This window comes from Oreochromis aureus, linkage group 2, assembly GCF_013358895.1.
Source record: "Oreochromis aureus strain Israel breed Guangdong linkage group 2, ZZ_aureus, whole genome shotgun sequence".
NCBI lineage: Eukaryota > Metazoa > Chordata > Actinopteri > Cichliformes > Cichlidae > Oreochromis > Oreochromis aureus.
The window spans coordinates 13,554,020-13,572,819 of record NC_052943.1 but is presented as its reverse complement, the minus strand read 5'-3'; the positions used below and the strand labels follow the sequence as shown (position 1 = coordinate 13,572,819).

Genomic DNA, 18,800 nt, shown 5'->3' with positions numbered 1-18,800 from the left:
GGATTTCTTCCCCTCCCTCCATCACCAGTACTATAGTGGTGTGATACTGTGATACATTATTTGTGTTTTCTTTTACATTTTTTTATATTGACGCTGAAATTTTCAAACAGACTAGAAATCTGATCAAAGGTGATGCTGTGCCTCAGTTCACAACAAAGATCAACAGAACAGTGAGAGGAGGAAAAGGCGCATTAATGGTTGGATTAAAGTTGCATTTGCTTTCAATAAAAATATAATTATCATCAACAACAACAACAACAAGAAAAAGAACAAACACAGATAAAAATGTGTTATCTTCATTCAAACAGCTGAGCAGTTTACGCTGAAGCTTGATTCACTTTTCGAGCAGGTGTTTCTTTTTTGGTCATTAGGCTCTGATTGGTTAAGACTGCTCTCTGGCAGCATTTATAACCCTTCACCTCTGACGATCTGTTACTGGTAGCCTTCAGAATGATGGCAGCACACTATTTCTTGGGGTATGTGGCAAGTGTATGTTAAATTCTAAACTTCTGGCTTATTATAGTTGCTTAATGGTCTTTTAAAATTGTTTCAGGGGTTCAGTCTTTGTCTTGCTGATTGTGCATATATGCAGCCTTCCTCTTGAGAAAGGTAGGTGAAACTTTTCAATATAGACAAACTGTATTGCTTAACTTCTATTAATGTTTCCTTCTCCCTCAGGCTATTATCCAGGCACTCCTCACCGTAGAGGTAACACAAACAGTGCAGGTAATATTGCCTTAGGCCAGGGTGGCCCTTATGCATACCCATCCTCTGTAGTTGTACCTTATAGTGCTCCATATGGAGGGGTTGCAGTGCAGCAGCCTGGTGTCTCTCAATATGCTGCCCAGAGCGTGCCAGTATTATATACTGGCTCCAGTTCTTCTGGTCCTGCCCAGGCTGGAGGATACACGACTAGCTCCACACAGGGTGGAGGATACACGACTGGCTCTGCACAAGCTGGAGGTGCTGTTCGAGCTGCAGCTGGTAAATAATGGAATATTTCATGATACACTACAAATGTTTATTGTGAACATTACCAGCAAGTCTTGTGTGGATTTCTCTTTCAAAAGGTTCAAATGTTGGTGTTTCTACTGGAGGAAGTAGCGCAAATACTGGTGCTAATGTTGCCCTAAGCCAGGGACGACCTTATGCATACCCATCCTCTGTAGCTGTGCCTTATAGTGCTCCATATGGAGGTGTCGCAGTGCAGCAGCCTGGTTTCTCACAATATGCTGGCCAGAGTGTGCCAGCACCATACACCGGCTCCAGTTACTCCGCTCCTGCTCAGGCAAGCAGAAGCACAGCTGGCTCTGCACAAACTGGAGGAACTTCTCAACCTGCAGCTGGTACCTACTGTGATGATGCAGTATAAATGCAATCATTAGGAAGTCCTGACCAGAATCCTTGGTAACCTTGGCTTAAATTTTCCTTTCCTTAGAAATCAACTGGGCTGTTCCACCTCATAAGCTCGGTGAGGAATCATCCCCCAACCCTCAAAGCCTTGCCTCTGGCACAGCTGATGAGCCTGGTGCGCTTGTACCACCAGTACCTGCGTACCAACCAGGAGAGTTGTCCCACTATGAGAAGGCTGCTGAGGCTGGGGACTACCAGTCAGAGACAGAAGAACTAGGTCGCAGGACTGTCCCAGCTACGATGGAGGCTATTGCTGCTGCGGGTGGACTGGCATCCCCAGGCTTTTCCACAGGACAGTTTGGAATGGGTGGACTGTGGGGTAGTCCGTATCCTTCTTTTGACTTCTTGTTCCTGACCGGCCAGTACCCTGTGGGCACAGTCAGTCACTTCAACCAGGACTACGAGCAGGGACAAGACTACGCTCACAGCACTCACTACCTGAAAGACCACCCCTACCCTGGCTTTGCACAGTCAGTGCGGACTGTTGGAGCAGCTGAGAGCCTTCAGACTCCCAGCTTGTATGTGAGCAGTCCAGTGGTGGGAGGTTACTACCAGGTTGGTGCCCAAACAGTACCCGCTTCTTCCTACACAGGTGTTTCACAGGTATGTTTCCCATAATATCTAAATTTTACCACAACTGCATGTTGTAATTGTACTAACGTTCCCTCTTGCCTTTCAGGAAAGATACTAGCTGAATCCAATCAGCTTACTGAACTGGGCAACACAATGAACTGGTTAATGCTGCAATAGGAATGACTCCATGTGATGCAATAAACTTGGTTTTCAGTGTTTTGAAACGGTGACTTCAGTCTCCTCTGTAGCATGTGTAGTGGATGGTAATGAAGCTTTACACTTCATCTTTATAAGGTGGTGTCAAGGTTTATATTATGCTGCCCCCAAGTGGCCAATAGTTTTAATAACACTCCTCTACACGAACTTGTAGCACAGATGAATGCTGTGGTTTCTGTAATCAGCATGTCAAATGAACATGCAACAGTTTGTCGTCAATGATTTGCAGACACTTCAACACAGGTGTTAACAGCGTTTATAAATCCACAATGCTTTCTACTCTCTCGACTTGAGGTCTTCAGCTCCATGTGAAAGACTAACAGCAGCTATGCATTACAGCTCCACTTTTCACATTAACCACCATTTATGAAGTAACTCTGCTGCAGGCCACATAAGACCAAAACAAAGAGGAAGACTATTTTGATCATTTCTACTGCCATCTTTATTTGTGGATTACTAGAGTAGCTTTGCATGATGCAGTTTAAAATCCTTATTTTTATTATAGTGGTCTTGGTGCACCTCCCAAATTCATTTCCTGTTTGCAACAAGAAATTTCAGTTCCCTGTCCCCCCCCTTTAAATTAGTTTCCTTTAGACTGGCTGGCTCTAGCATGCAAAAGCTTTGAACAGCGTTTGGGTGGGGCTTCTTCTGAACTCACAGCCATAGATGTGTGCCATGAGATGGCTATATCAGGGATATCAGTTTTTGAGATAACATGGAAATGAGCAACAACAAAAAACAGTTTGAACACTGGCTCATAGAGATGACTTTTACACATAGTGCCCTCAATATTTGAAACTTTGTAAATATTAAATATGATTTTTCACCACTAACTGTAAATGAATGATTTATTTTATTGGCACATAGACTCTTTATTTTTAAGATTTGTGTTAAAGCTCACCTTTTCAGCTCCCCCAAGGCAGTTTTTTGCCTTGTCAGCTTTCTCGGACTCTGGAGGTGTATGTTTTTGATTTGTGGTTTTTGCAGAATTTGTTATTTGTTTGTTTACTTGTTTCTCACTTTATTCCAACCCCCAGTCTTCTTTGTGTATCGTGTGTTGTCTGGCTTTTTCTTTGCTCTTCATTGCTGCTTCTCACTGTTCTGTAACATCCCAGCTAGTCGTAGCAGGCGTCTATTTCTCTTGGATGTGTATTCCTGTTAAAAGGACGTTTGTCCTCCCTACTTTTGCCAAGTGTTTTACCATATGGGATGATATGATCCTTGAGGTTATTGCTCTCATATTGTAGGGCTTACCTTATAAAGACTGCCATGAGTCATCTGTTGTGAACTGCTGCTTCTCTCTGTATGCTGTTCAGAGTGAGCCAACAGCAAATGTAGGGTCTGGTTTTGGAGCTGTTCCTATATAATTATTATAAGAGATCTTCCCTTTCCCCCCATCCCTACGTGCTGCTCAAGAGCAGGGGTCAGTTAACCTTATTCTATTTCACCTATATTTTCATGCGGAAGTACTTTGTAACTGTAGTTGGTCTTAATCTGTTCTGAGGTACTGTTATCTGCACTTGTGGCATGTGATGTTTTTTATAAGGGTCATTATGTTATTAAAAAATATATAGCAATTCATAATTCATTTTAAGCACTTTCTTGGTTTATTGTTATTGTGAACAACAGCTGTACATTATTCAAAATGATTTAAACTCTGTGTATGAGAGATGGTTTTAGGACCTACATGAGACAAGTTATTGTATTTCCCATTAAAGTGAATTTTAATTAAACTTCATTTTTATTGCACATTTCTTCCTAACAAGTTTGTAATGTTGCTGAAATGTTCAAAAAGCTAGAAGTCTAATAAGGGTTGTATTGGCTCAGTGTTCGCACATCTCACAGAAAAGGTCAACAGAACAGTGAGAGATGAACTGGATGCACTGATGATTAGCATAAAACTGCTTAGATTTCCACAAAAATGGAATCATCTAAATAACAAAAACAAATGCAAATGAACCCTGGTTATTTTTCAGAATTCGACATCTACATCATGTGAGATTGTTGTAGGGTAGTCAGCAGCTCCTTGCACCTAACAGGTGTAACTATGAAACGAGATTAATGAGTCTGCAAGCAGGTCGATCTCAAAGCTTTACATGTCACAGACGTGGCTCTGTTTTTACCTGGGGAATCACTGTGATAACTTATACTGAACGCTTAACCTGGTTAACCCAGATTATATTGACAGTTTCCATTTAAAAGTGTTACATCTCCACTGATTCCTTTATTTACAGCATGTTTAAGTGCCCTAAAGACTGTCTGTTGGCTGAATATGTTTTATATGTGCACATTGTTAAGCTGCACCTTTAGTACCTTAATAACACCATAAATAAAACCCAGCTGTAGTTACAGCAGCGCAAATGTACATCACATTATCACTGGGATGTGACATGTGATGCACAAAATGTATAAATGCTTTTATACTTATACTTTATACTATACATTTCTGCCACATGAATCACTTGTCTCATTTGCAACAGTGTTGCATTTTAAATCTTTATTTTTCATACTATTTCTAGATTTTACCATCATTTTATTTTTATCATCTGATAATGTCTCTGATTGGACTATCTGTCTTCATATAGGAATTGTTGATTGTTGAGGCCCAGTTGATAGCCACTGTTATGATACTCGTTATCTTCGACTGAAGCTTGAGTCACCTTTCCAGCAGGTGTATCCCGTTACTTCGTTAAGCTCTGACTGGTTAAGACTGCTCTCTCGCACCATTTTTAACCCTTCACCTTTGGCAGTTATTCTACTGGTTGCCTTCAGAATGATGACTGCAAGCCTCTCGCTGGGGTATGTGGCAGGTGTAGTTGGGTTTTGTGTTTACAATTGGCAACTTTTTGCAGGCACTTGATTCATGTTTTCAAATGGTTTCAGGGGTTCCCTTTTTGTCTTGCTGATTGTGGATGTATGCGGCCTTCCTCTTGAGAAAGGTAGGTGAAACATTCCTAAACATACAAAACTTTGTGATAAATCTTCATTAATTTCAGTTCTTTCTCACCCAGGCTCTAATCCCAGCACTCAATACAGGATAACTAGTGTAAACACTGAAGATAATCTTGCCTCAAACCCAAGAGGAACTTTAGCCAACTTGACTCCAGGGCTTGTTCCCTACAGCCCTCAATACAGAGGGGTTCTAGTCCCAGTATATGTCAGCTCCAGTGTTTCTCAACCTACTCAGGCCGGTGGATACACAGCTGGCTCTACATTAACTGGGGGTACTGTTCAGCCTGCAGCTTATAACCAGTAAAATATTTCATGAGTTTAAATGTGCATTGCTTGCATTACTAAAAGGTATTCTGCTTTCTCATAGGTTCAAATGTTGGTGCTTCCTCCGGTAGCAGTAACACGAACACTGCAGGTAATGTTGCCTTGACCAAGGGAGGACCTTATGCATACCCATCCTCTGTAGTTGTACCTTACAATGCTCAGTATGGAGGTGTCGCAGTGCAGCAGCCTGGTTTCTCACAATATGCTGGCCAGAGTGTGCCAGCACCATACACCGGCTCCAGTTACTCAGCTCCTGCTCAGGCAAGCAGAAGCACAGCTGGCTCTGCACAAACTGGAGGAACTTCTCAACCTGCAGCTGGTACCTACTGTGATGATGCAGTATAAATGCAATCATTAGGAAGTCCTGACCAGAATCCTTGGTAACCTTGGCTTAAATTTTCCTTTCCTTAGAAATCAACTGGGCTGTTCCACCTCATAAGCTCGGTGAGGAATCATCCCCCAACCCTCAAAGCCTTGCCTCTGGCACAGCTGATGAGCCTGGTGCGCTTGTACCTGCGTACCAACCAGGAGAGTTGTCCCACTATGAGAAGGCTGCTGAGGCTGGGGACTACCAGTCAGAGACAGAAGAACTAGGTCGCAGGACTGTCCCAGCTACGATGGAGGCTATTGCTGCTGCGGGTGGACTGGCATCCCCAGGCTTTTCCACAGGACAGTTTGGAATGGGTGGACTGTGGGGTAGTCCGTATCCTTCTTTTGACTTCTTGTTCCTGACCGGCCAGTACCCTGTGGGCACAGTCAGTCACTTCAACCAGGACTACGAGCAGGGACAAGACTACGCTCACAGCACTCACTACCTGAAAGACCACCCCTACCCTGGCTTTGCACAGTCAGTGCGGACTGTTGGAGCAGCTGAGAGCCTTCAGACTCCCAGCTTGTATGTGAGCAGTCCAGTGGTGGGAGGTTACTACCAGGTTGGCGCCCAAACAGTACCCGCTTCTTCCTACACAGGTGTTATGCAGGGATGTTTCCTAAAATGCCTACATGTGACTATCTGCACATGGTAACTGTACTAACTCTTTCCCTCTTTCCTTCCAGATAAAATACTAGCTGAATCTCAAAGGCGTGAGCACAAGTTTAATCAATAAAGTCTTATGAAATTCTCCTGGTCACTTTTCTTATTAGTGGTGGTGTGGGAATGACTAAGGTTGGAGAAATTCCATGTAATGTAACTACTGGGCTCAATTTATTATCTGTTAAAAGACCGAATGCACGCCTGCATTTAGACCTGCCCATGTGGGGTTTATGACCTTAAGGGAACTACTTGGGTTTTCTCTTGGCAACCCGTAGTGGGCCATAAGTGGACACTCTTGCTTATGGCCTGGTATAAGCAAGTTTACCCAGCACAGACTGTCAAGAAGGGCATCCAGTGTGCTAAGTTGTAGATGTATATGTTAAGGTGGATCTTACACTAGCAGTAACCTGTACAAGCCTTTAAGTATTTAACATTAAAAAATACTGGAAGTGTTTACTTTCCCTGGTGGGGTTTGCAAAAAATGTAGATGCACAAGCAGTACAAGGGGAATTCACTGGGAACCCTTTCACCTAAGCTACAGGCAATAATTTGAATCCTGCACATCCTGTAATCTACTCGATTATAGGAGGGTAGCTATAAATAGCTGAACTCCCCCTCCCTTTGCCACATGGCTCCTCCTCCTTTCACAAACATCCAAGTTATATTAGATGAAGAGCTGTGTTTTGAGTCATAATGTACAAGAAGGTGTTGACATTTTTAAAGTCCCAACGACGTACACTGACAAGGGGGAGGACTGAAGGATGTAGCACCCCCCAAAAAGATGTCAGATAAAGTAATAGAGGGAGCTTTATTTTTAAAACCATCTGTGTTGCGTTGATTGAGTTAATGGGAACAGTTTTATTCTATGCTAACTAGCTCAGAAACTGTCCTAACTTTATTTAATTTCTACTCTATCTATATATATATATATATATATATATATATATATATATATATATATATATATATATATGTGTGTGTGTGTATATATGATATGTGTGTGTACACATACATATATGGTACTAGGGGAGGGAACTGTTGTGAGTTTAGAGCGAAATGATAAATGGACCATTTGATTCCACTCAAGAAAGTTTACTGTAAGGGAAATTATGTACATTCACTAAGAAAAGGCCTTCAAAAGTCACATTTGGGTTCAGGCCTGAAAAATTTCTTGTCAGGTACATTTTTTTTTTTTTCAAAAAAGAAAAAATATATATATATGTGTGTGTGTGTGTGTGTAATTTTTTAAAAAAATTTTAGGTGGATTTTATTGCTTTGAACAAAGCTGAGATAGCCCACTCATGCTGATTTGTGTTTCATTTTTGTTTTTATTGACCTTTTGCTATAAGTACATTTCCCAATTGTTGAACTGTTGCTTTTATTTTGACTAATTTAAGCATCCCAACAGTACAGTACTCTAAATCACCACACTTTATGGTAAGAGCTTATAAACGGGACAGGTGGTAGCTAAATTGTGTCGACATTTTGCTAAAAGAGAGAAAGCATCTTTAATGGTTTCAGTGCTTATTATATATATATATGTGTGTGTGTGTGTGTGTGTGTGTGTGTGTGTGTGTGTACAACCATGGTTTCCACAGCAGACGCAGCTGTCCGGCCTGGAGGACTGAGCCTATGTCACTGTAACTCTATTTCGGGAACCTGTGTTGTCCAAAAGGTCAGATAAAGAAGCACAGGAATCCTTACAAAGCAGAGGGCGGGGGTGTCGGGTGAAGGCGGATATTCACAAACCAACACACACACACACACACACACACACACACACACACACACACGTGTTAAAACTCAGGGCAGTGTTGCCAGAGAAGGGGAGAAAGGCAGACAGGAATAGTGGGACATAGAGACATTAAGAGGGGCTCCTGTGAAGAGGATTCACCTTTGACTGAATTAAACGTTAGTGTACCAAAGTCTGATCTGACCTCTAATCCAGGCGATACACACACATTTATGGACACCATGGATGGAGAATCACTCAAACAGGACGCATCCGGTTCCACAGAATCAACCAATCACACTGACACCAACAACAACAGCAACCAGGTCTGTATTATTTATTTATTCATTTTTACATGTTCGTTACCATCATTTTCACAATCACCCACAATGACTGTCCATCATGTTCTGTACTGGGAAAAAGCAGTGAGAGTGTTCGTGGCTGTAGCAGGTGCTGTGTTGGGACAGCAGAGGAGGAGAAGGGGTTGTTGGCTGCATTTGCTACACCTGTTCTTACTACTGGCTGAAGAATGACACATACACACATAAATACACACTCACACACAAGTTATGCAAAGTAGTGCACATGACACACACTAAGCCACACATACAACGCTGGAGTTTCCTATTCCCACTGATGAGTCACTGCTGTGATGCCTGACCTGGTGTGACTGTTCCTGCAGGAGGTCATTAATAAACAGGGTACATGGGCCTATTTAATCATGATGATAGCAAATAATGTATGCATTAATTTTTTTTAAACATGAGGATTTTTAACATATGATGTGAAGTCATTGGTTTTAAAACTGTAAAAGGCAAATTTTCCACTTGAAAGTTCAAACTCTGTTTGAGGTATATATTTATAATACTCAACAAATCCCAGAGCTCCAGGTCTCACATTACAAGGACTGTGTTATCCCTCGAGTAACTTGTGGAAAGTCCACTTTATTTATACAACAGCTTTCATGTAAACAGCTCAAACGGTTTCACATAGCAAGACCATGAAGAACTGAAGAACACAGAAAAATCACAAGAATAATTTTAAAAATACAAATCAGAGTTAATGAAAGAAATATCTAAAAAATACAACACACAGCAAATGAACTAATGGTTCGCATTAGAAATCTGAAATAAATAAAATAAATACAAACTTTTGTTCATTCTTCATACATTTTTTTTTATGAAAGACAGAAAAGCTCCTCTTTACAAGACTGAAAAGAAGAAGATATTTATCAGAAATGTGAATAACTGAAAGAAAAGAGGAAGACTATCTTCTGAGTCATGCTGAAGAGAAAACATGTGATGTAGTGCCCCCACAGACCAGTGACTATGAAGAAGCTTCTCCCTTCTTCACAAAGGGTCACCACAGTGGGTAAATCCGGATCTCTGATCTGGCAAAATTCTACATGTGATACCCTTCTTCACCCAAACCCAGAGGGATTGTGTGTCTCATTCTGGGATTGAACTGGGGATCTTTTGCTTGTTATTTGACTGTGTTAATGTTTGGAGAGTGAGTGGAACTATTCACACAACATCTGCATGCATACATAGCAAAGAAAATTACTGTGTAACCTACACTGTTACTTACATTGAATACTCCACCTTAAACTCCACCTTGTCTTGATGCCTTGGTATAAGGCTAGAATTTAGAAGTGATGGAGCTATTGTCACAGACATGTATTACAAGTGTTTGTCACATATTTATTTTTGTGCAGGCCGGCGAGCCAGAGGTGGTGGAGAATAAAGACTTGGGGGAAGGAGCAGAAGGTCAGAGGGTAATGGAGACCGAGGATAAGGCTGAGGAAGATACTGTATCAGAAGAGGCAGAAAAGGAGATGTCAGGAGACACAAAGAAACCTCAGACTGTGTCACAGTCTGGTGAAGGTGATACTGAAGCAGCTGCACAAGATAAGGAGAAGGCTTCTATTGGTGCTGAGGTGAAGGATTCTGAATGTGGAGGAAAAGATAAAGAGGAGGAGGCAGAAGAAAGCGAGAAAGGAGGGCAAGCGGCAGAGATCCAGAGTGGTGAGACTGGAAAAGATGGAGAGGACATGAAGGACAAAGAGAAAGAGAAAAAGGAAGAAGGTAAAGATGTGAAAGAACAAGAGGCAGAGAAGAAAAAACAAGTGACGGAGGTAGATGCAGAGCCAAAGGACAAAGGAAAGACAAAGGAAGCAGAAAAGCAGGCCAAGCCCAAAAGAAAGAGTGGCCCCTCCTCCTCTTCTCTCTCTCGACCAAGACCCTCTGCACGCTCCATAAGAGCGTCTGCTAAAAACGACATCATCGCCAAGTTCCAGAAGGGCGCACCAGAGTGAGTAACTACATGATGCTTAGTACCTCAAATTAGAGTGTGACAGTTAAAAATGTTCCTCAAGAGGTTAAACCAGAAACTGTGTTGCAACACTGCTAGGACACCAATACCTCGCAACTTTAAGATTCAGAAGTCATCTGCTGCTGGGGCTACAGGAGCTTCAATCAAACAGAAGATACTTCAGTGGTGTCGCAACAAGACTCGGAACTACGAGGTGAGCTCAACGTTAAATCTTTATCTAATGCGACACATCCGCATTCTAGATCCAGAGATAAAAGAAGACCTCATTTAAGATGCTCTTCCCATGTGTCTGTCTCTTGATCTTTTTAGGGCATCAACATAGAAAACTTCTCGTCATCCTGGTGCGATGGGATGGCATTCTGCGCTCTGATTCATCGTTTCTTTCCAGACTCTTTTGACTACAGCTCACTGAAGCCAGAGGAGAGGGAGAAAAACTTCACGCTGGCCTTCAAAACCGCAGAGTATGGATTTCTTCATTCTTTCTTCTCTCAGTTCAGTTCAGCACATCATCACACATGAAAGATAAAAATGGCTAAGACTGAATAACACAATTACAATATTTAAGAGTCGGAACTTTACATGCAGCACATAATATAACAAGGTCACGGAAATTTAAAAAAAAAAGGAGAACTGCTGTGAAAAGAATGTAACTAAAATAAAATTCAGCGTGTCGGCTGTCTTAAAAATAAAGTTTCAGGAAAACAATGTATGGAATGACACTGTTAAAGTAAATGCACCTGGTTAGAAATTTCGTATTCATATTACTATGAATGACTGCGCCCTTGTCACCTCAACTTTATCCTTTCCCCTCCTTTGTGTATCCCTGACAGGTCCCTGGCTGACTGCTGCCCTCTGTTGGAAGTGAGTGACATGCTCATGATGGGTAACAACCCAGACCCAATGTGCGTGTTCACATATGTCCAGTCCCTGTGCCACAGCCTCTCCAAAATAGAGAAAGAGAGGAAGGACAAAGAGAAGGAGGAGAAAGAGAAGGCTGGTAACGAGGAAGAAGAGAAGGAGAAAGGAGACGATGCAGCAGGAGAGGTGTCGCCCGAGAAGGATGAGGAAGAGTCTGCTGAGAACGAGACGATGAGCAGTCAGGAGGATAAACCAGTAGACGGTACAGAGATGGAGGGCATTAATGAGGAGGAGAGTCCATCAAAGAGCTGTGAGGTGGAGGAAGGTCAGAGTTCATCAGTCGAGGCAGAGTCTTAGACAGACACTGGCAAACACAAAGACTGAAAAGACCAAAAAGATTGTTTATGGTACTACAAGGAGCAAGTCTTAGTCTGGCATTGTTGGACTGACTACTGTCGGAGTAATGAGGTACAACAAAAAATCACTCAAAACTAAAATACTGGTGATGATGATGTCTCGTAGTTACAGCGTGTTTCAAAATGTACTTCTGTGTGTGTTTTTTCCATTTACGGATATGCTGTTTTTTATGTTGTTCTGAGCACGAAAAGCAAGAAATTGCTGTGTATTTATGAAAAAATAATAATGAAACAAAGATCTTGTGAATTAAAAAGTTGCTTGTGCAATAAGGGAACTTTGAGAGAGTGTGTGACGGATTTACTTTTTTCATAATACACATGAAAAGGTTAAACTATTTCTGGTCAGATGTTAAAATTGTAAGTTGTTCCAGATTGTTACTGTGAACAAGGTAACAGTGGGGAGGGGGTTATGACATGGTGAAAAATTGTGTGGGCAAATGTTCAGGGCTTTCAGGCAGACAAAAGATGCTACAAGAGCTGTGAAAAGCTTCCAAAAGAAAAGTTGGTCTGCTACTGTGATGGTACTGGGGAAACATTAATCTACATAGATGGGGTAATTTCCACTCACATGTGAAGTCATCATTATGTTTAAATATGTAGAGAGATTTTGGAGGATCATATGCTACCATCCAGACAACATGTTCTTTAATGGGAGGCCTTTTAAAAATGTAAACCCATTGACAAATTTGCTGTATCGAAACAAACTAATACCACGAAACCAACTGTTGAGCAACTAAAACTATATCAACCAAGAATTGCCTTCAAAACTACAGGAATTGCTCTTTTCAAACACACACGCCAAGCAAACATCATCACCAGCCAAACATCACCCCCCACCTCCCAGTGTCCCTGCTTTCTGGGTATTACGGTAATCAGCATCATGCTACCAGGAAGGCCATTGTGTTGTCTCTTTTGTTAAGCTAACCTACTGACCGTGTTGCGCCTTTTTTCCAACACAAATCTCGGCGGCAGCAAAGTGAAACATGTCCACAAACATGCCACCGGGGAGCCTGAATCTGGAGTCACAGCTTTTGTCCATTATGGACGTGCTGGTGAAAGCGGCGGTGGCAGAAATCAGCCAGCTGTTCTCGGAGAGCTCGGCGTCTCTCCGTCTGCATTTAACCCAGAGCTTGAAGGAAAACGAAAACCTGAGGACGAGGATGAAGGTTATGAGGAGTGAGCTCTTCTCCCTCAGGCTACAAACCAGAACTAATCGACCAGCGAGCCGCTTTTCTCCCATCAGAGGAAACATAACCAAACCACGAGCTAAGCCACAAGGTAACGATACTTTCACTTTAAAAGTACTTCATACTCGAGTAACAAGTAACACTCCGCCCCCGCACAATTATATCATTAACTATTAAATACCCACTGCTAGTTACTTCTAACTAATAACGTATAAAACAGCTGCTTTAGCTACTTTAAAGAGTTGATTGTGAAAATGCAGATGTGCCGAGTAGTACCGCGCATCAGACACAGCTGGCCCTGGTCATGTGACACAGATAACAGAACCAGCGGGTTTTTTTATTGTGGTGATAAAAGTTCATTCGGCTTATTAAATGTGAATTCACTCACTTACTTAAATTTAATTATGGTCAGCTAAACCGAAACATAAATAAACAAACAAAAACAAATACACAAATAAATAAAGACACATTTTGATACGCTTATTCAAAGCCTCAGTCTAAAATAATTTTCAAGTGGAATTTCCTCTTAAAGTATGTGATGCTGAATTATAACAAGTCCAACCTCAACTCAGAACATGTGTCTGTCCCTTTAAATACATTTAGTCTTCACCACAATTAAATCAACCCATAAGGTTATTTATGGACAGAGGTTATCATAAATCACTAATATGATTAATTAAAAATAAATGTCTTACATGATCTTTCATATTACATTTCCTTTATAGACATTTTTGTTAAAAAAAAGGAAAAGTAATGTTTTGTCACTTTTATTGTGTTCACTGTCAGGTAATTGAGTGGCGTAAACCACAGAGACCATAGAGAGATGCCAGTAATTCCCTGAGTTTTAAGTTCCGTATCATATTTGGTGTCGACATGTCAACTTGTTTTTTTGCAGACACAGAGCATAAACAGATTTCCCTAACATTTGTTATGTGTCATTAATTGACTCTTTTACGCTCTGCATGAATCTGAAGGTTGATTAATAGCATACCAACTTTATATCAAGCTTAAAGTCAGAGCTGTCTGTGTCTCAAAAGTGGCTGGATTGCTTAATTAATAATTTTCTGCAGCATTAATCCCTTTTTTAGTTTACGGTTTTATTTTTTTATGCAATTCAATTCAATTTTGAATTCAGTCTTATTTGCATAGCTCCAAATCACAACAACTGTCAGCTCAAGGCACTTAATTAATGTCTTTTTTATCACCATTTTATCATCATCCTCTAACAAGACCTTTGACTGGAGTAGGCGACACTCACAGGGATCATTTTGTGCGAAGAGGAATCATATGACATGTGAAACACTCGTTTTTATGTGAGCGCACACAGAGCCCGCTTTTGTGATGCTTGTTATCTCCAGCTGGGGTATTAGGAGTTATTGAGCCAGCTAATGCAAAGAAAACGTGGCTGTGTTGAACTTCCTTCATTGTATTCCTGTCAGCTCATTTCAGCAAACACACGTGACACCAACAGGGAAGTTGCGCCCCAGTCTCTTCTTGACTCTTAAAATCTTTCGTTTTCAGCTCGTATAAATACTGATACCAACAGATGAACAAATAGCTAACTGAAAGTAAATCAAATATTTAATAAAAATATAGAGGACCTGTCCATATTTGGTATTACAAACTGCGCAGTAAGGCTTTGGTGCAAATATTTGTTGAGACCAGGATGTCTAAATGACTGTGACTCAACTCTTCAAAAGTGCTGTGTTTACATAGCAATAAATGTTCAGGTTTTGCTAAATCTTGCGGTAAAAGTAACACGGAAACTAGTTATAAAAACTAACCACTTTCAAACATGCATTTTTTGGCTAACAAGCAAAGCCACGCCAGAAATGAAACCAAGTATGAACTCAAAAAGAAATAACATTAGAAATATTAAAAAATGATCAGCTGTAAAAACTCTGGCCTGCACAATATGAGGAACCTGCATAGTGCTGCAAAATTGTTCTGTATTTCAAAGACTTTATAAGCTTACACTTTCTTCTGCTTATCCAATTCAGGGTTGCACTTTCACATCTAGACTGTAGGTGTGAAAATGAATCTAATCTCTGGACTGTGGGTAAAAGCTAGAGTACCTGTAAAGAACCCACGCAGAAAGAACACACAAACTCCACATAGTCTGAATTCAAAGCAGGATCTTCTTGTTGTGAGATGACAATACTGACCACTGCACCACCAGGCCTGTCACACTCTATAAGTGTCAGCGAATAAAAATGCTTTGAAGCGTGCATATTCAGTGTGGCTCCGTAGTTCAGTGATTTATACATTTACTAGCATTGCAGTTAACATTGCTTGAAATAAAACTAACCACCACAAGTCTTTCCTGTGTGGTGCAACAGTACAGCTAATATACTTATAAAACAGTTGTGGGTTTGAGGACAGTAAAAGTATGATTGTTGCTCTTCTGTGACTACATCAAAACCATCTGTGGTCACAATTATTTAAGTTACCCTCAAAGTAGGAGGGTCCTGGGTTCAAATCTAGAGGGGGCTCTTCTCTGTGGTAAAAAGGTTGCTGCTGCTTATCTGGGGACAGGACACTCTTGCAAAAGATATTCTTAATCTAAGGAGTTTCACTTCCTGGTTAAATAAAGATTAATGAATAATAAAAATGTCTTTTCCTTTCCTTTCCTTCTTCAGTTCTCATCAAATCACAAGTGGCTCAAAAGGCGGGTGGGGAAGCTGCTTCTATCGTCCTGCAGTCGGAGAAAAAGACCACCTCCTCTGCAGCTCAAGTGCAGGTACATGCAATCCATAAATGAATAGCAGTAGCTCTGTTTGAAATCTAGTTTGTTCATGCATAGCTGTCCTTAATGTGCTAGTGTGCAGATGTGGAGAGTCCAGATGTCATTCTAATCAAAGATGAGGATGATGTGGGAGGATGTGGCCCAGATATTGGTGGTGAGTAGGATTTTTAAGTGAGCTTAAAGGGCCGATTAATTATTGTTTTTATTTGTATTTTATGTCTTTACTTGTCATCACTACAGCACACAGATTCTTAAAGCCTAGATTGTCTATCTTCTATCTTAGGGCTGAAAAACTATTAAACCAGGCAAGGCCGAGAATAGGAGGAAGAAAGTAGATCAGACGTCAAGCACCTGATAGAAAGTCTCTCTTTCTAAATTACACACAAGCAGTTCCTCATTGATGAGTGCTGAGTAAGACTGGCCTAAGCGCTGCTGTTTCTTCGATAGTGGCCTTTAAAGATTCTGTTCTCTGTCTTTTCAGATCAGGGTGACTTTAGAAACCACAGCCTGCAGGGCGGTGTTGCAACAGGAGCTCAGAATTTGGAGCCAGCTGGTTCCTCTTGCTCAACAGGTGATAATGAGGAGCTGAGAATCGTGTGCGTTCACGGCCGAGGCGAAGGGCCTCTACAGGATGAAAGTGACACCCTCTTCTCTGCGTCTGAGCTTCAGGCTTTTAGCTCTCTGTCCAACCACGTCAGCCACGACAACCTCCTGAATTTCACCACCGGCGCAAGTGACAGAGCTCCAATGAGAGTCACACAGGATAACAGTGCCGGACTGGTGAGAAACAACCAACTTGAAAGAAATAATTCCACACAAATGGCTCCGACAGCATTGAACCCTGGATTGAAATCACCACTAGTAGTAACTGAGGGTCAGGTGGGGCACCCCAGTCACATGAGCCAGTTCCCACAGCAGCAGAATGTCTTCCCTCACACCGCCAACAAATCCCTGGACTGCAACTTCTGTGGCGAGCGCTTCCACAGCCGCGAAGACCTCATAGTACATCGCGCGAGTCACACCGGGGAGTCTCCGGTCCCTTGCTCTCTGTGCGGCAAGTCGTTTGTCAATAAGACCACACTTAGCATCCACATGCGCATTCACACGGGCGAGAAGCCGTACGCATGTGCGCAGTGTGGAAAACGCTTCACGCAGAACGGCAGTCTGAAGATCCACCTGCGGACACACTCCGGAGAGAAGCCGTACACCTGCAGTCAGTGCACAGCCAGTTTCAACAACCCCAGCAACCTTCGCAGACACATGATCACACACACCAACGGGACGCTCTGACCCCAACGGATTAGAAAGACTTGATAGACTTTGCAGTTTAGAAGCACTTTTACTGTCATTTGTGCCACAGTGTAAAACTGTTTTGGATCACGCGCACTTGTAGATTCCAGGTACGCTGACACAAACAAGCATGATCGCTGTTCAGATTTTTTAATTACAGGAAAACCGTCTTTCTATTCTCGAGCGTGCACAACAGATCCTCAAATGAAGACACTGAAATAAAGAACCATGTCACAGTTAGCAGTGGGTGACTGTGGATTACTTCTGTTTTGGTCTGTGCTATTTCAAAATGGGATATCAATTGTCATTTAAAGCCTGAACCACAAAATAATTGCCAAAAAATGTTTAATGAAATTACTGAACCTTCCGACGAGTTTTTAAAAATAATATTTGAATATTAATTTGCATATATGAGTCTAACTTTGTTTCATATTTTTTTGGATTAATACCTTAAAAATGTAATGTGCAATTTATTTAGGTTTGTCAGGGGGGAAAAATTGCACTAGAAGTCTCCGAAAATGCTGTCAAATATAATACGCTACGCATTTTTGGTTAAAGCGCATTTTATAGCACACTTTTGTACCGATAAAACACCACGACAAGACTGTTTGTGGCCAGATTTGAGTTTTTCTGAATTTTATTTATGCACCACATTCAATACAGTGTTAGAAAGCATTCCAGCTCAATGATTTGCCCACTGCAGGAAACTGATATCTATTAAATTTCTGTTTTCTGACCCCAGACTCTGTTCTAGGAAGCACGTTCAGCATACCCAGGTTATTCCCTTTATCTGGATTCACTTATCCTAACACTGGTAATCAGGATAAGCAGTCACATGAAGCTGGTTATCAGCTGGCTAATTCAGGGTTTCCTCTCTGTGTTCATATCAAAGGGGTGGCGTTGGCAGCATCTGACCAATTACAAAGATGGATAAGTGACAGCAGAGTGGCTGATTTTACACAAGATCAAACTGTAATATTAGAAAACTATGAAGATCTGATAGCTGATAGGTGGTGATTTTATACCTGTTGATCTCTAATCTCAAATATAACCCACACTGGTCTGCAGCATGAGTTACCATGACGATGTCCAACCTGCAAGAAGAAAGGTTAACCCTCAAGTTACCGGGCTTAGTTCAAATCCACTGATGTAAAGCTGCTTTTATATACTATAGGGATACTTTTAAGTAACTGCCGAGCTTCCTCAAATAATAAGATTTAATTCAGTCTGAACTTTAAACAAATTGAGAACGAAAAACATGAATCATTACTTATAACGGTTGTTTTTACATGTGTAATGTTTCCTTTAAAAACGCACTACCTCTACTGTTGTCGTTTTTCACAGCTCTTTTCCTCTTTTTTGTACTTCCTGGATAGATAGGGCAATAATATGCTAGTCAGTGTGGATATTCTGAATAAATATAGTTGCTTTTTTACTCGATGCCTGAAGAGTTTCATTTTGCACCTCTAGAGTGCAGTGTTGTGCCCCCCCCCACCCCCAGCACTGACAATGTCTTAAGGCCTGGTCACACCGAATCACTGTGGGTGGGGGGACTCTCAAGGAAACTGGGGGAAATTCCTCACATTGTTCCTCTTTCCACCCTGCCCACACTTAAGTATTGCTTAATAGTTTGTAGTTTGTTTATTTTTTTCTTAGATTTTACCTAAAGCTCTGGAAAGTCAGACTGTATTAAAAAAAGAGACTGGACTCAAAGTGTTAAAAAAAGACA

General features: G+C 41.4%; 4 protein-coding genes across 4 annotated transcripts; all 4 read left to right on the top strand.

Annotated features, from left to right (window-relative positions):
• Nucleotides 1–428: 428 nt before the first annotated feature.
• LOC116318951 (sericin 1-like) lies at nt 429–2,212 on the top strand. The gene is made up of 6 exons (XM_031738256.2): nt 429–476; nt 554–609; nt 679–984; nt 1,071–1,346; nt 1,439–2,016; nt 2,093–2,212. The coding sequence occupies exons 1-6, from the start codon at nt 451–453 to the stop codon at nt 2,102–2,104; spliced, it is 1,254 nt and encodes a 417-aa protein (XP_031594116.1). The 5' UTR covers nt 429–450; the 3' UTR covers nt 2,105–2,212.
• Nucleotides 2,213–4,866: 2,654 nt separating this feature from the next.
• LOC120442302 lies at nt 4,867–6,601 on the top strand. The gene is made up of 6 exons (XM_039618626.1): nt 4,867–5,001; nt 5,086–5,141; nt 5,214–5,426; nt 5,522–5,797; nt 5,890–6,447; nt 6,535–6,601. The coding sequence occupies exons 1-6, from the start codon at nt 4,976–4,978 to the stop codon at nt 6,582–6,584; spliced, it is 1,179 nt and encodes a 392-aa protein (XP_039474560.1). The 5' UTR covers nt 4,867–4,975; the 3' UTR covers nt 6,585–6,601.
• Nucleotides 6,602–8,350: 1,749 nt separating this feature from the next.
• Nucleotides 8,351–12,221, top strand: smtnl1 (smoothelin-like 1). Its single transcript, XM_031738363.2, has 5 exons — nt 8,351–8,569; nt 9,958–10,553; nt 10,653–10,767; nt 10,884–11,035; nt 11,405–12,221. Exons 1-5 carry the CDS (start codon nt 8,477–8,479, stop codon nt 11,787–11,789), a joined length of 1,341 nt encoding a protein of 446 aa, XP_031594223.1. The 5' UTR covers nt 8,351–8,476; the 3' UTR covers nt 11,790–12,221.
• Nucleotides 12,222–12,714: 493 nt separating this feature from the next.
• LOC116333863 (zinc finger protein 347-like) lies at nt 12,715–18,499 on the top strand. The gene is made up of 4 exons (XM_031757179.2): nt 12,715–13,126; nt 15,675–15,775; nt 15,857–15,935; nt 16,263–18,499. Exons 1-4 carry the CDS (start codon nt 12,832–12,834, stop codon nt 17,069–17,071), a joined length of 1,284 nt encoding a protein of 427 aa, XP_031613039.1. The 5' UTR covers nt 12,715–12,831; the 3' UTR covers nt 17,072–18,499.
• The last annotated feature ends 301 nt before the right edge of the window (nt 18,500–18,800 follow it).